The sequence below is a fragment of the Canis lupus genome, chromosome 11 (assembly GCF_003254725.2).
Source record: "Canis lupus dingo isolate Sandy chromosome 11, ASM325472v2, whole genome shotgun sequence".
NCBI classification, from domain to species: domain Eukaryota; kingdom Metazoa; phylum Chordata; class Mammalia; order Carnivora; family Canidae; genus Canis; species Canis lupus.
In genome coordinates this window covers 6,358,656-6,372,409 of record NC_064253.1, presented here as the reverse complement: position 1 = coordinate 6,372,409, position 13,754 = coordinate 6,358,656, and the positions used below count along the sequence as shown (strand labels likewise).

Here is a 13,754-nt window from a genome sequence, read left to right as displayed (position 1 = left end):
ACTAAAATGTACAGAGATACCATTTTTTAAATCAACAGTACCATTTCAGGCGGCCCCTGGGTGGCTGAGTGGGTTAAGCATCTGCCTTAGACTCCGGTCATGATCCTGGGGTCCTGGGATGGAGCTGTCAGGCTCCCTGCTCCGTGGGGAGTCTGTTGGTCCTTCTGTACTGCCCCTCTCCCTGCTTGTTCTCCCTCTCTCTCTCTCTTAAATAAATAAGTAAAATCTTAAAAAATACTATTTCAGGATGTGGTTTCAGAGTCTCCCAATGGTATTCTTTAGTCTAAAAGGATCCATTTCTTTCTTTTTTAAACATAGCTTGTGTGACTTTATTTATGTCTAAGGTCATTCTAGAATTACTGTGGAATGATGTAAACCAAGGGTGAACATTTCAACTAAGGGGTCAAGCAGATAACAGAAATTAGCCAACAGGGCCTGTTATGGGGGGGGGGGGGATCCGTGCATGCACACAGGTGCATGTGTGTTGGGGGTCCAGGGCAGTGCCCGAAGGGAATAGTCATTTAGGTCCACCTGTCAGATATCCTGATTTTTATTAGAAACCTCCTAATTTTTCCAATATCGGCAACAAATTTGTGAAAAGATCTGGAGCTGGCCAAATAAAACATGTCTGGGGGATGGCATGCTGCCCTAAACCTGCTGAGAAGAAAAGTATTTACATTAAAAAGAAAAAAAAATGCTTTCTCAGTTGTCCACACTTTTTGGAATGCAGTTTTGTAATTGTGAAATAGCCACCTATAAAGGCTTTAAAATAGTTCAGGACAAAGGAACTAAGACGGCTCTGGGTCATGTGTTCAGATGCGCGGGGAAGGAGGGTACAGGGGTTAATGGATACAGATTTCTATGTAAAACACAATAATCCGAGAATTCACAATGGAAAAGATACAAGGCAGAGGCCCCTTTTCTCCTAAATTTATCTGCAAGGCTATTTCATTTTATGGAGGTGAATAAAGCTGACTTGCAAAAAAAAAAAAAAATTCCTTCTTTGCTCTTTGGCAGGGTGAAGTAGAGAAATAAAGTCTCCCCGCTGAACTACTATGAGGTCAGAAGCCTTGCTGCTATATTTCACACTGCTACACTTTGCTGGGGCTGGTTTCCCAGAAGATTCTGAGCCAATCAGTATTTCGCATGGCAACTGTAAGTATCCACAATCTTACTGTCATTCTCTCCCTCTGTGGGCATTTCAGGCTGCATCAACCAGCCAAACACCAAAATTTTTCTGAAATTTAATAAAATAGGAGACTTGTTAGTAGATGACAAAGATGTCTCATCAAATTGGTGACATGGCTGTTCCATAACTTCGTTAAGTACTGTTGTGGCGACACGTGTATGAACCCGTGTGTGAGGATTTGAAACGTTCCTCAGTACCTCTGATGAAGCCTCAGGCCATCCTCCATCGTGCCTGAAAGCCAGCTGTGGGAGAGTATCATTACCATCTGGGTATTGCTCGGAGCACACATTTTTGTGTGTGGTTAATGCATGGGCATTTCTTCAAGATGAGAACAGGAAAGAAGACCACTGTTTTGGAGTACTTAGGGACAAAAATGAACTTTTCCTTCAGACTTACAAGTTCTATCATTGTTGGACTCTGAATTCACAGTGGACCTGTTTCAACTATTTATAACTTTCTTTTGGTCTCCACTTTATCATGAAGAGTAGAAAGCCACGTGATTAAGAGGATAGTTGACTACGTAAGAGAAGTCCTACCTGTAGGTGGGACCGGACAGCCAATGTACTACTTCATTTCCTTCCCTCCAAAAGCCAAACTATTTTATCACAGCAAGAGGTAAAAAAAAGGGATCCCTTTTACCCAAATATCCATTTTCTCAGTAGCCATCCCAAAACAAACACTGAACAAACCCTGGGGAAAATCTTTAGCATTTATAGGGGACACTAAGGAGATCTATCAATGCCTGGCTTTTGCCGGACAGTCTTTGAAAAGGGAAATAATTTTACACGAAGGTGAACTGGCTAAGACCTGGCATAGAAAACAATAAGCAAACAAAAGTCAGGGCGTGAGTAAGGACCAAATTATGTAGTTTGAAATCATTGAAGTGGTGGACCACCTGACTCAAGCTACCAAATCTCGATACACATTTATCAATCCCCATTTGGGACACGGAATCTATCTCTGGTGCCCCTGTAAAGAAGAGCCCCTTGCCCAAATATGCTGCTGAAAATGAAATGTCAGTGGATCCTCAAATCCTTGACAGTAGAGACATGAATTGTTTTAGCATGCTCCTTGATGAATGGGTAAAGCACGAGATAGACCCATACCGAGCTTGACTGTGAGTAAAATATACCAAGGCTCTCTGATATGCACTATGAGTAATGCTCAGATACCACAGGGGATTATGGTGTAGGGGTCTGAGTATAAATCTGTGAATGGTTTTCCAGTCATTATTTACACCCCACCCCCACCCCCCAAAAAGCGTTTTTAAATGTGACTCATCCTTCTTTCCTTCTGAGTTTCCTTGGAGGATTGCCAGTGCTCTGGAGATTGTATGTTTAAAGGCAGAGAGATTTTTGAGATGTAGGTATTTATAAAGGTCATGTGTTATTATAAATTGCCCACTCTTAGCTAAAGAGAAGTGTAGGAACGCAGAAATCTGTTCATGACTCTCCCAAGTCAGGGGATATTCCAGATCACCCGACTGGCTACACTCAGTGTGACCCCGTCCCATTAAAGCCTCGACTTGTGTGAGATTAGCCAATTGCTCAACTCAAGAGTGAACTTCCCACAGTTCCTAGAATGCCAACCAAGCTAGCGGAGCTGCCTTCAATAGTAGATTATTCCAAGTGGACGCCTGTGGAGACTGTATTTTTCTTCTGGCTCCTGGACGAGGGTTCTCGCCTCCAGACCACATTGCCTTTGTGGTGATTGATGGGAAAGCTGCTTTGAAATAGTTTTGTCCGGAGACAAGATCTTTGGCAGGCTGCCTCTCAGGCTTAGCACTCTAAAGAAGATGAAAAGAAAACTGGAAGAAAAGAGCACCTTCATGTAAAGGGTTCACTTGCAAGTTTAACCCCCCAAAAGAGGGACAAGTCAGAAATTGTGACACTGAGAAACAGAAGTCCAGGCTTATTATCACTGGAAATGAGACTGTAACTTGATCGTCCTCAAAGAGCACCCGTCTATCACAGGCTTTCCTAAAATAACAGACTCGTTGGAAATGGAAAGTGGTGGCATGGGCCGACTTAAGTATGGTTTTGTTTTGTGGCTGTGCGCCCCCCCCCCCCCCCCCCCCCGCCTCTCCTCTCCCTGCCCTGTCAATTCTTGGCTTGATTTCCTTTCCCTCTCTTGCCCCATCTCTTCTTTTCACAGATACAAAACAGTATCCGGTGTTTGTGGGCCACAAGCCAGGACGGAACACCACACAGAGGCACAGACTGGACATCCAGATGATTATGATCATGAACAGAACCCTCTACATTGCTGCTAGGTGAGTGGCCTTTCCCTCACATCTGCCCTCAGAGTATCCGAAGGCCCCGAGATCTGAATGTGCTCGTGATGCATCAGTTTGAAGATCATGACGTTACCAAACAGTGTGTTATTTAATCTAAAGGCTACTTTAGTTTGTCCAGCAATCATGCTTTCAAGATTTTGTGTCTGTTTAACTTTAGGTGGATTTGGATGGAAGTATTTGCCTATTTTGGAGCTTAGACTCAAATAATCCACTGTCTGTCTTGACCATATTTGCAAATATCTACTCACGAAACCAGTAGAGTACTTCTCTCCTTGATACTTGTTAAATTAACTTGAATGTGTAAACATGTATTATACAGTGTGTGCGTGGGTGTATATTAAGCCTGTTCGTAACTTCGTAGTGAATATATAGTATATGCCATTACTGTAATAGAATGACGGTGGCACTGATTTTAGAAGAGTGTTTGATTTGGATCTAGTAAGAAAATGCTCATCCACTGTGTAATGTCATTTAAGCAGACCATGTCTTAAGGCTGAGTGGCTTGGCAAGAATACAGCCTAAACACGGCTCACAGGGATTTAGGCTTTTGTCTTAATTCTATTCTTAAGTGACCTGGACCACAACTTCTCTGGCCATGTGTCCTCTCTCAAATGAGACATTAGATTACTTTAAGAAGTCCCTTGGGATTCTAACACTGTATGATCCCCTGTTTGGGAGGTGCATAGTTCATTCAACAAAATTCTGAATGGAAAAGCAACAAGGAATACTATCTTGTGGGATTCCACTGCGATCTTAACCTGGGTCTAGACTGATTAATCACTTAACATGGAAGAAGAAATAAAGATTTACGTCTGTGATACTTGTATGGCTCTGAGCATGGATAAGAAACAGGTAAATAACAACGGTGCTTCATTCTTCTAAAGCACTTAGGTGTTCCCAAATGGCAAGCTATGCAACATAAACCACAAACCACTGGCCACATTACAGCATCCTGCAAGTACCCCATAGATGTCCCAGGGAGCAATGCCAAGGCACTTTTCAGCAATTTACTTCAATACGTATATGGTACATATCTGGTTGTATGTGCTATGTAAATTGTGTTATGTAAGTTCTTTAGAAATGTTAATTCATTCAATCCTGGAAAAGAGCCCTAGTTCAGTGAAGGAACATGCCTTACAGGAAGAAGCCAAGGTACACAGAGGTGAAATGCTTGGACCAGAAATGACAAGGGTAGGATTTGAAGTGGGGCAGCCTTGCTCTAGAAACTGGGTATGTACTCCTGGTACGGGGCGGCCTACTGAGGAGGACAGGTGGTAGTACTGTCTGTCCTGGCAGTAACTTTCTACCAGGCTTTGCCTGAAAACAGGGCCAGTGTGGTTATTCATCAGCAAGCGTTGCAATGAGGTCCTCAGGAGGTGCCTCTCTGAAAGAGTATCAGCTTAGCTCCTTCTTAAGTATCACTTTTAGATTCCTAAATGTAGTAGGGCTGGAAGATTACACTTCTAGTCGATTAATCTATAGGCTGGTCAAAACAAATGATTAAACACTGAATCTGTAAGAAATAGGTTGAGTCAAGAATCTTCTAGTAATGATTCACTCTGCAATGGAGTCTCTAGGGGGAAAAATAGTAAAATGGGCTGCCCTGGCACCTGATGATCTAGTGTGGGTGCAGGCTGCAGGTCCAGGGCCGTGCCTGCGTTAGGAGCAACATGCTGTGCAAACTTAAAAGTGACCGTTATTCCAGCTCATTAAAACTAAGACAGAGTTACCCTAACCCCCCACCCCCTCGAGATGAGAAATGTAAAGGGCCAAAGGAGAGACACACATTCATTTTTTAAAAACTGTAAAACAGACCTGCCTCTCATTAAAGGTCAAATCTGCAACACCCTTGGGCTAACACGTTGGTTTTCACTCTACATCCAAGCTGCCTGCCTTCAGCGCGCACCCTTGGGAAAATTGTTGAAGAAGGAGTTTCCTGGCCACCAGGTTTAGGACCTCTCCTCTCCCTTCAGTTCCCAACCCTGCCCAGAGAGATCCTGGTGCCTGGGCAGCAAGTGACAGATGGAAAGTAAATCCTTCCCCCAGGCTCAAACCTCGGTGACACAATTCAGTTTTGCTCACTGGAGGGGGGAAGAGGAAGTCCTTGGATTAAGTCAGTTTGTGTTCAAATAACTTAATTCAGTTAGGGCAGCTTATGAATCCTGGGATGTACAGGCAGCAGTTGGGAATAACCCTCTACCCTAGTCTTCTTAGGTTTAGCATAAAGCATGGTTTCTGTTTGCTGGGCAGTGTGATCTCTTGGTTACTGAAAAAGATTGCAGTGGTCCAAAAGATTTCATTCACAGAATTCTATTTTTAAAATAGGCTGCCCGGTTCTTCCAATTGGTGTCAGCAATCGGAAGCCAAGCCCCATCCAGAACCCAGAGATTGAGTGAGCCTTGATGGCAGGAACCCCTTTAAAATTCTGCTTTATTACTATCCATTTTGAAAATTCTGGGTTTTTTTGTTTGTTTAATCTCTAAACTGCTAATTAACATAAACAGGTCATGCCAGGAGGGGGCAATCCGAGAGCTTTCTGAGGAATTGCCAGTGCATATTAATCAGCTGTTAATTTACAATTCATATATTCAGCTCCTACTTAAAGTTTTCAGGGGAGGCAGGGCAAGGAAAAACCTAGAGTCATATCAAACCTGATACCAAAGTAATAGGCAATTCCATCCCAATAATGAGCCTGACCCGCAGCACCACCAATAAAGTCGAACAAGTAATAAACGAATGCAATAAAACTGCCTTGAAATTAAAGGGCAGGGTGATTCTGGCACTCTGCTGAGGTTCCAAAAACTTCCCAATTCAGCAATTTACAAAACACAGGCTCCCCATTCTCTCCATCACCACCCTCACACACACACACACACACACACACACACACTCACACTCACACACTCAACCACTCAACCACTCACAGTTGCAAGGAAATGTCTAAGCAAACTGCCTTGCCCCCAACTTTTATTTTCATATGACAAAGCCTGTTTTTATTTCTATTTTTCTCTGTTGTACTTTTCCTAAAAGCAGTAGCAGACAGATTTCCAAAGGAGGCGGGGGAGGGGGAATTAAAGTGACTCCTGATGGCAGATCATTCCTTTCTTTTTTCTTTCCCCCTCCCTCCACTTTTTCTTAAGTAATGAGGGAGTTTGAAAGTCTACATGGGAACCTTGAGGTCCTCCTGGTTTAAAGCTGTGGGTAATTTTGCAGCCCCAGGACTTCCTTCGTTTTAGAAAAAGTCAATGTTATTTCAAGGGAAAATGAGCTGTTTTGCTTTCCCTCACAAGCCCCCCATCTACCCAGTTCAGTGAGTTCTTTTCTTTCCTTTCTTCTGAATTCCAGACAAAAACGCCCTTGTACTCAGCTCACACAGAAGGGGATGTTTAAATATAGCCCCACACCTGAGCTGCTGATTCTGTTTCTTCCCTTCCAAGGGGAGATTGGCAGCAAATCGTAAAGACAACCAAATTCTCCACAAAACAGGAAGGTGAACAGAGCAAGAAATGCAAACTTTAGCTCAAGGACATTTTAGACCTTAATTGACCATCACTGTGTGAAGAAAACAGTGCTTTTTGGAAATAATTTCACCTTTATCATCTTCCATCTTGTCGATCAAATCATTGAAGCTTAGGTTGGAAATATGTTTTTTACAGGGAGAAACAGCCAGAGACAAGCTCTTCTGTTAGCCCCCATGATGAACAATGTGGTTTGTTGAATAGCAAGTTTTTGGTACCTGGATTTGAAGATAATGAAAGGGCATGGGAAACCCACCTGGGTTCTGGTTTTTGGGTCAATTTAACTTTGCGAGTCCTCTCTCCTGAGCTACACACATACAGTGATTACAGTTCTGGTGGGAGGGAGATGACAGCAAAGAGTTTCCGTAAAAGGTGCCCCTTTCAGCAAGATGCCACAATTTATCAGAAGTAGCAGAGTGTGATCGAGAGGCACCTCTTGAAGGCTGAACTATTCCCTTTTTCTTGCATGTGGATGTCTTGTTTTCTAGTAACATGGATATGGATTTATCCACCTCGAATGAGATACGTACTCATTCAGGAGAAAATTAACTGTCTTGACTCCTGTGTTTGACACTGTATCAATTTCTCATTGTTCACAGGGACCATATTTATACTGTTGATATGGACACCTCACACACAGAAGAAATTTATTGTAGCAAAGTAAGTGGTTTTAAAAACCATCTTTCTAAAATAAAGGGTTTTAGGATAGTTCTTGAAGGGAATATGTATCTTAAATGCACTGCTTGAGACGATGTGGCTAATAATTTGGAACTTTTTTTTTTTTGCAATCCTACTAATTTGGGGCAAATTCATGTTTGGAAACAGTTATCTGCTTTGTTGTTTATTCATCAAATACGTGTGCATATATAGTCTGGAGTTTTAGGTCATTTTCAAATTCCTTTAATAAAATACTACCATGTTTGTCCAGGAAAATATCAGTTTTCATATGTAAAATTTTGCCCCACAAATGTTTCAATGTTACATTTCCATGTCTTGCAGTATTAAGTTTGATTTGACTGTTGTGGCTCAGGAATCTGATCATTATCCACTTCAGACAGACATAAAATATAACCTAAGCTTCCCCTCTAACTCCACATGGAGATATTTTAGTTAATAAAATCTGCCATAGAAGTAGATGATCGCTTCAGTCCATGAATTTACGTGGAGTGTAACCTGAATTAAATCTTTGTCCACCCAAAGTGAATGTCCCCTTTATGTTTAAGTAAATGACTTCCATATTTTAAGGAAAAGGCATGCTTTATGAAAAGTGATTTATCAACTGAAAGGAAAGGGCAAGGACATGTATTTTATCAAAATGAGCGTCCTGATTTGGATATTTTATGAGAAATTTCCACACTGTTGTTTGTTGTTCTTTCCTTTCTCCTTCGTCTTCAACTCAAGGAGAAGATCGTTCTATAGTTTAATGAATAGACAGGAGTTCAAAATTAAATGAAAGGTTCCCATCTCCGATCTTTTGTCGTTACGGTGAATTAATCATGGAGAAAGGGTGCGGAAAGCTTTCAATAAATATATGTTCAGCCTCCGCCTCCCCAAGGGAACTCTTACTTCTAAAAATCAAATGCAACAACCTCTGGGCTCTAATTGATTTCTTTCTTGATCCCTCCAGAAACTGACATGGAAATCTAGACAGGCTGATGTAGACACGTGCAGAATGAAGGGAAAACATAAGGTAGGCAATTTTCATTTCTCCTGCAGCTGCCACTTTGGGTTAAGTTCTTGACTGTTATCTCCGGCCGTAGACCGTGATGTGGAATGGATCGCGCTAGTCCCTTCTCCCCCAGTAATTGCTTTTTCCATCAACTTATTGAAGGCTTTAATTTGCAAAAACTGTTTGCTTTTAATGTGATGAGATATTACGACAGCTGCGAGGGCTGCATCATGAACTACTTAGGGGCGCTAGGGACTGTGGTCACAAAGCTGGCTGCCCCAACTCTTTGGAGTGCACTCTCCAGTAGCCCACTGCACCGACCAGCGTCCTCCGGGAGGCTCAAGAATTGCTCAGAACAAAGCTGCCGCAGACATCCAGGGGTCTGTGCCTTTAGTCCCAGAACAACATACAAACACACTTCAGCCAGGAGCCTCGCGCATCAAGGGACCCTGGGACATCTGGCATTAAAATTAATATGATGGGAGGTTGGCATTTCCAGGCGTGCCTTCCTTTTGTGACATAAATGCACACTCCTCTCTCTCTGCCAGGTGTTTAGTTACTGTTAAAAAAGCCATAGTTGTCAACATCCTCTTTTGGTAAGCATCAGGAGAAACTCGAATTTTTAACAGGGGAACTCCACAGCCACCTTCCTTTAACCTTACTATGGGCAGATCTTGGTACCTGGTGAAGAATGGGTTTCTGTATTGGATGGATACAAGAGAGTTTGCATTATTTTTCAGGATGAGTGTCACAACTTCATTAAAGTTCTTCTGAAGAAAAACGAGGATACTTTGTTTGTCTGTGGAACCAATGCCTTCAACCCTTCCTGCAGAAACTATAAGGTAAATGTGGTTTTGTCTGTTAGAGCCACACGGGCCGGAGGTAGTCCATAATTTACTGTGATTATACCTGCAGCAGCCTAAGAGGGGTAATTCAACACCATCTGGGTTCCTCTCACTCCTTGGACTTAATGTACTGCTCCACATGACTGATCTTGAGCAGGCTCCTGAGCTTCCTGTGTGTGCAGGATTGATTGACACATCTCTAAGGAGCCTACCCAGCAAAGTTAGTTTCTCTAAGACCCTATTCTTCATTGTTCGGAACACCAACAGACTTTTCCACGTATACCATGTGGATTTCCTGTCTCTCCCTTTCTCTTTCTCCCTCCCACCCCACCATCTCCTCTCGGAGCCCAAAACCACACTTATGTTGTAAATGATTCCTATTTTAAGAGATATCTCAAAAGCATGCCCTTGGAAACTGCAGACTTTCTTCTAGGTTAAGATTTCTAAGAACACGGACATGAAATTCCATTAAGCACTCTGCTCACTCGACAGTGGCCTTACCTACTGTGGCTTTTATGCAGGGGGTAAAAAATTAAGTCTCCGAGCATGAACAAATCAAGTTAGTTCTGAGCAGCGGGTAGAGGTATTACTGAAGCAGCAGAAGCAGAGGTTGCAATGATCTAAGGTCTTGGCTCCACATCTTTTAGCTCCCCTTGCCCCTTCTTTCCACCACTGTCCTTCTTTCAGCAAACATGTGCTCGGTTGATTGCATGGCCAGGCACTGAGGCTGTGAGGACAAATAGGAGGCCTCCATCCTTAGGGAAGCCAGACAGGGAGAAGAAAACTAATGCCATGGGGTTGCTGCCATGGTAACATAATGCAGAGCATGATGGAAGCACAACAGAGAGGTACTAATCTTAGCCTGAGATGAGGACTCAGAGGAAGCTTCTAGAAGGAGGTAGATGACCCCTCTCTTTAAATGCTCCCTCCTGCTGTTCTCATATATCGACCATGAACACCCCCGGTCTGGAGGACAGACACCACCATGTCTGTGACCATCCACAACCCAACCTAGTGCCCCCTGACAGGCACTCTGTGGATTTTTGTGAGGGTGAAGAGTGAATGAGATGCTGACCTTTGTTTTAAAGAAGTAGAAATTAGCCGAATGAAGAGAGAAGGGCATTCCAGGTAGAGGAAAGGGTACTACAAAGGCACTGAGTAGGAAACAGTCTGTTCAGTGTGAGAAACCTCCTTTGAGTCTGCAGTGCTGGACTGGGAAGTGACAAAACAAACCAGAGGCTGGAGAGATAGGTGGTCCCAGAGATGAAGGGAAGAGAACAGATTCAGAAGATATTTAAGTGACCCAAACCAGGAGGATTCAATATGTGATGAGCAGCACGGGATAAGGAGAGAGAGGAGTTAAGAATGACTGTTCGGGGCGGGGGCAGCCCGGGTGGCTCAGCGGTTTAGCGCCGCCTTCAGCCCAGGGCATGATCCTGGAGACCCAGGGCTGAGTCCCACATCAGGCTCCCTGCATGGGGCCTGCTTCTCCCTCTGCCTGTGTCTCTGCCTCTCCTGTCTCTCTCTCTCTCTCATGAATAAATAATAATTAAAAAAAAATCTTAAGAAAAGAAGAATGACTGCTCGGCTATCTCTTGGGTAGGTGGATGGATGGATGAAGCTGCCACCAGTTTGGACAGGGAATAAAAGCAGAAGAGCAGTGGGATTGGCTGGGGCAGGCAGTGAGAAGGTGTGGCTTTGGTTCTGGGCCATGATGAGGACGCCCAGCCCTGCGGGTGGCGATGCCCAAGGGATGTGAACAGACACAGCTAACAAGCAGATGGATGGGTGAGCCTTGATTGAGGGACAGATGTGGAGAGAAAGACACATTTGGGTTTCACCAGCATCAAGTGAACTCCGACGGGTGTGAAGAATGAGAAAAGAAATGGTGGGCTGATACCCAAACCAGAGGGCTCACCAACAGTTTTAAAAGCCCCTCAGCCTTAGCACAGACCTCAAGGGGAGGGCCTTGCGGACCCTTCCGCTCCTCTTCCATCTTACACTTGGAAATGGGGACCAGCAGAGCCAGGATTGGGGTGAGCAAGGGAGGCATTCTCCCCAGGTACAAAATGTAAGGGGGCACCAAAACCGTTCAATATCAAGGTAAGTGATATCTTCAGTGCAGTATTTTTCAAAAATCTAAATTAATGTAAAAAATTCTGTCCTAAAATGGCGAACTTTTTGATACTGGCAGGATCCATTCAGCCTGTAACAGGCAAACATTTACTCTGGCCAAGGGACAGCATACAGCTGACGTTTTGACTTGAATTCTCCCACTTAATATTCCATCCCCGTTTGTCATTGTTTAGGACTCATTAAGATTAATGCTTTTCACAATTCCCAACCAATTCCCTAGCTGGAAAGCTATCTTTTATGACAAATGACAGGTTTTCTTGGCACTGTGAGACACAGACCCGGAGTGGTCTAGCTCATTCTGCCCACACATGTTCCATTCCCCGGGATGCCTGACCTGTGGCGAGACAATCACCTGTCTCTTGTTCTGGCCACATCTGCTGAGACCTGTTCGGGAGCCTGCGCCTCTCCGAAACCCACGGGATGCTCTCCCGCACTTCCTGTCTCTCGCCCAGCCCTGTGAAAAGTAGGGAGCACTCGGAAAAGTGTTTTTCCAGACTCAGGGCAGCAGGACTTTGTTGATGATATGAAACAAGAATGTATTTGGCTGCAGGAAGAATGGACAGTCTCTCTCTCTCTCTCTCTCTCTCAAGCGCTTTTTCTGAACAGATCAGGACTAGAGGTTGAAAAACAAAACAATGACCAGTCCCCCTCTCCCAAAACCCAAGTCTCTTAGCACAGAAACATCAAGGTGATGATACTAACTTGAAGCAGGAGGGTGATACGTTTTCGGAGGTCTCCACCTCTGCACCATGCCCCGATTTATACAGTTTTAAAACAGAAGCAGCCTGAATATATTAGGAAGATTATAGCCCCAAATAAGAATTTGGAATGCCACCCACTATAAATAAATAAATCTAAAACCACACCCCACGGTCTTTCTTCCTCTGTTCTCTAAACTTCTGCAAAAAAAGTCAGGCTGATTCTTAATGTAATTATGTGTACTCAATGGTGATTTAATTTCCAGGGGCTGATATTAGGTCTGAGATTGGGCGACTACCACCAGGATTAGTTCTAACTTCATGGAAAGAGGATTTCACCATGCATTGTTTTGTCTCTGGGCTTTTCCAAACTCACCAACCGAAACATTAATACCTCACTGCTTCTTGCCTTTGACTTGCTATATCTATGGCTACTGCTTTTTTTTTTTCTGTTTTAGAAGTAGGTACATTTAATAATGTAAATCCTCCATTGTATATGGTCTCCCCATTGCCAGGATTACAGCATGCACTGCTTGGGATAAAAGCATTTCCGCTGCATCACTGTGTACTTGCCAGATCCAGAGACCACAAAGTCTGTCACAGTTTAACAAGATGCCCTTATTGGGGGGTGGGTGGGGGAACCTTTCATAGAAATGTGCTGAGGGGAAGAGAATACTTTTAAAGGGTGTCCCACCTGAACATCTTTCCCCTAAAAATACTGCTTTGGGGGTTCTCAACTAGTTTGAACAAATAGGATGGGTTTCAATGGGAGCTATCTCAGAGCCGTTACCGAAGACAGAAGTCCTGGTATATTCCTGCAACAGTTCCTGGGGGTTGAGGGCAAAAAGCACAACGAGTGGACAACACTGCCAGCCGCTCCAAAAGCACCTCACTCCTCCCACCCAGCAGACTCCAAACACCTTGACTTAAGGCGCCCTGACTTCCAGCGCTCAAGGCCTTTCAGCGGATCCTTCCTCTGCACCAGTGCCGTCTTGGGCTCCCCTCCTTCCAGTTTCGTATCTGTAGTCAAAGCAGGCAACTGCCAGATGTAAACAAGATAGCCCCGAGCAACAAAAAGAAGAACGAACCACAGAGTTATAAAAACATTAATGCCCTGGAGTAGATAATTTTATGGACTCTGTGGTACTGAGCTGTAAATGCTAAGGAGATGCCCTGGTGTAAGGAAGACGACCACATGGTACAAGGCAGAAACTTTGAGGGGGGGGCAGTGACAGAGGAGGGTCTGTGCCACCAGGTCGTGCAAAAGGCTAAGCGTCATCCTGCTCCTATTGCTGCCATCTCCTCGGATCTTGGGCTTCTGTACTGGATCCTTCGTATCTAGTGGAGCAGAATATAGAAAGAGAGCAAGAGTGAAGGACACTGGAAGGTTTTTAGAGACCAGA

The 13,754-nt window shown here is 43.9% G+C and overlaps 1 protein-coding gene across 4 annotated transcripts in view; it reads left to right on the top strand.

The window, feature by feature from the left end:
• SEMA6A (semaphorin 6A) overlaps positions 1 to 13,754 on the top strand; it is a 127,030-nt gene that overhangs the window by 65,209 nt on the left and 48,067 nt on the right. For all 4 annotated transcript variants that reach the window (XM_025446806.3, XM_025446801.3, XM_025446805.3 and 1 more), the window contains exons 2-6: positions 1,018 to 1,155; positions 3,344 to 3,461; positions 7,603 to 7,663; positions 8,631 to 8,693; positions 9,413 to 9,514. In XM_025446806.3, the coding sequence (XP_025302591.1) occupies positions 1,056 to 1,155; positions 3,344 to 3,461; positions 7,603 to 7,663; positions 8,631 to 8,693; positions 9,413 to 9,514 (444 nt within the window). In that variant the 5' untranslated portion in view covers positions 1,018 to 1,055. The remainder of the gene's footprint in view (positions 1 to 1,017; positions 1,156 to 3,343; positions 3,462 to 7,602; positions 7,664 to 8,630; positions 8,694 to 9,412; positions 9,515 to 13,754) is intronic.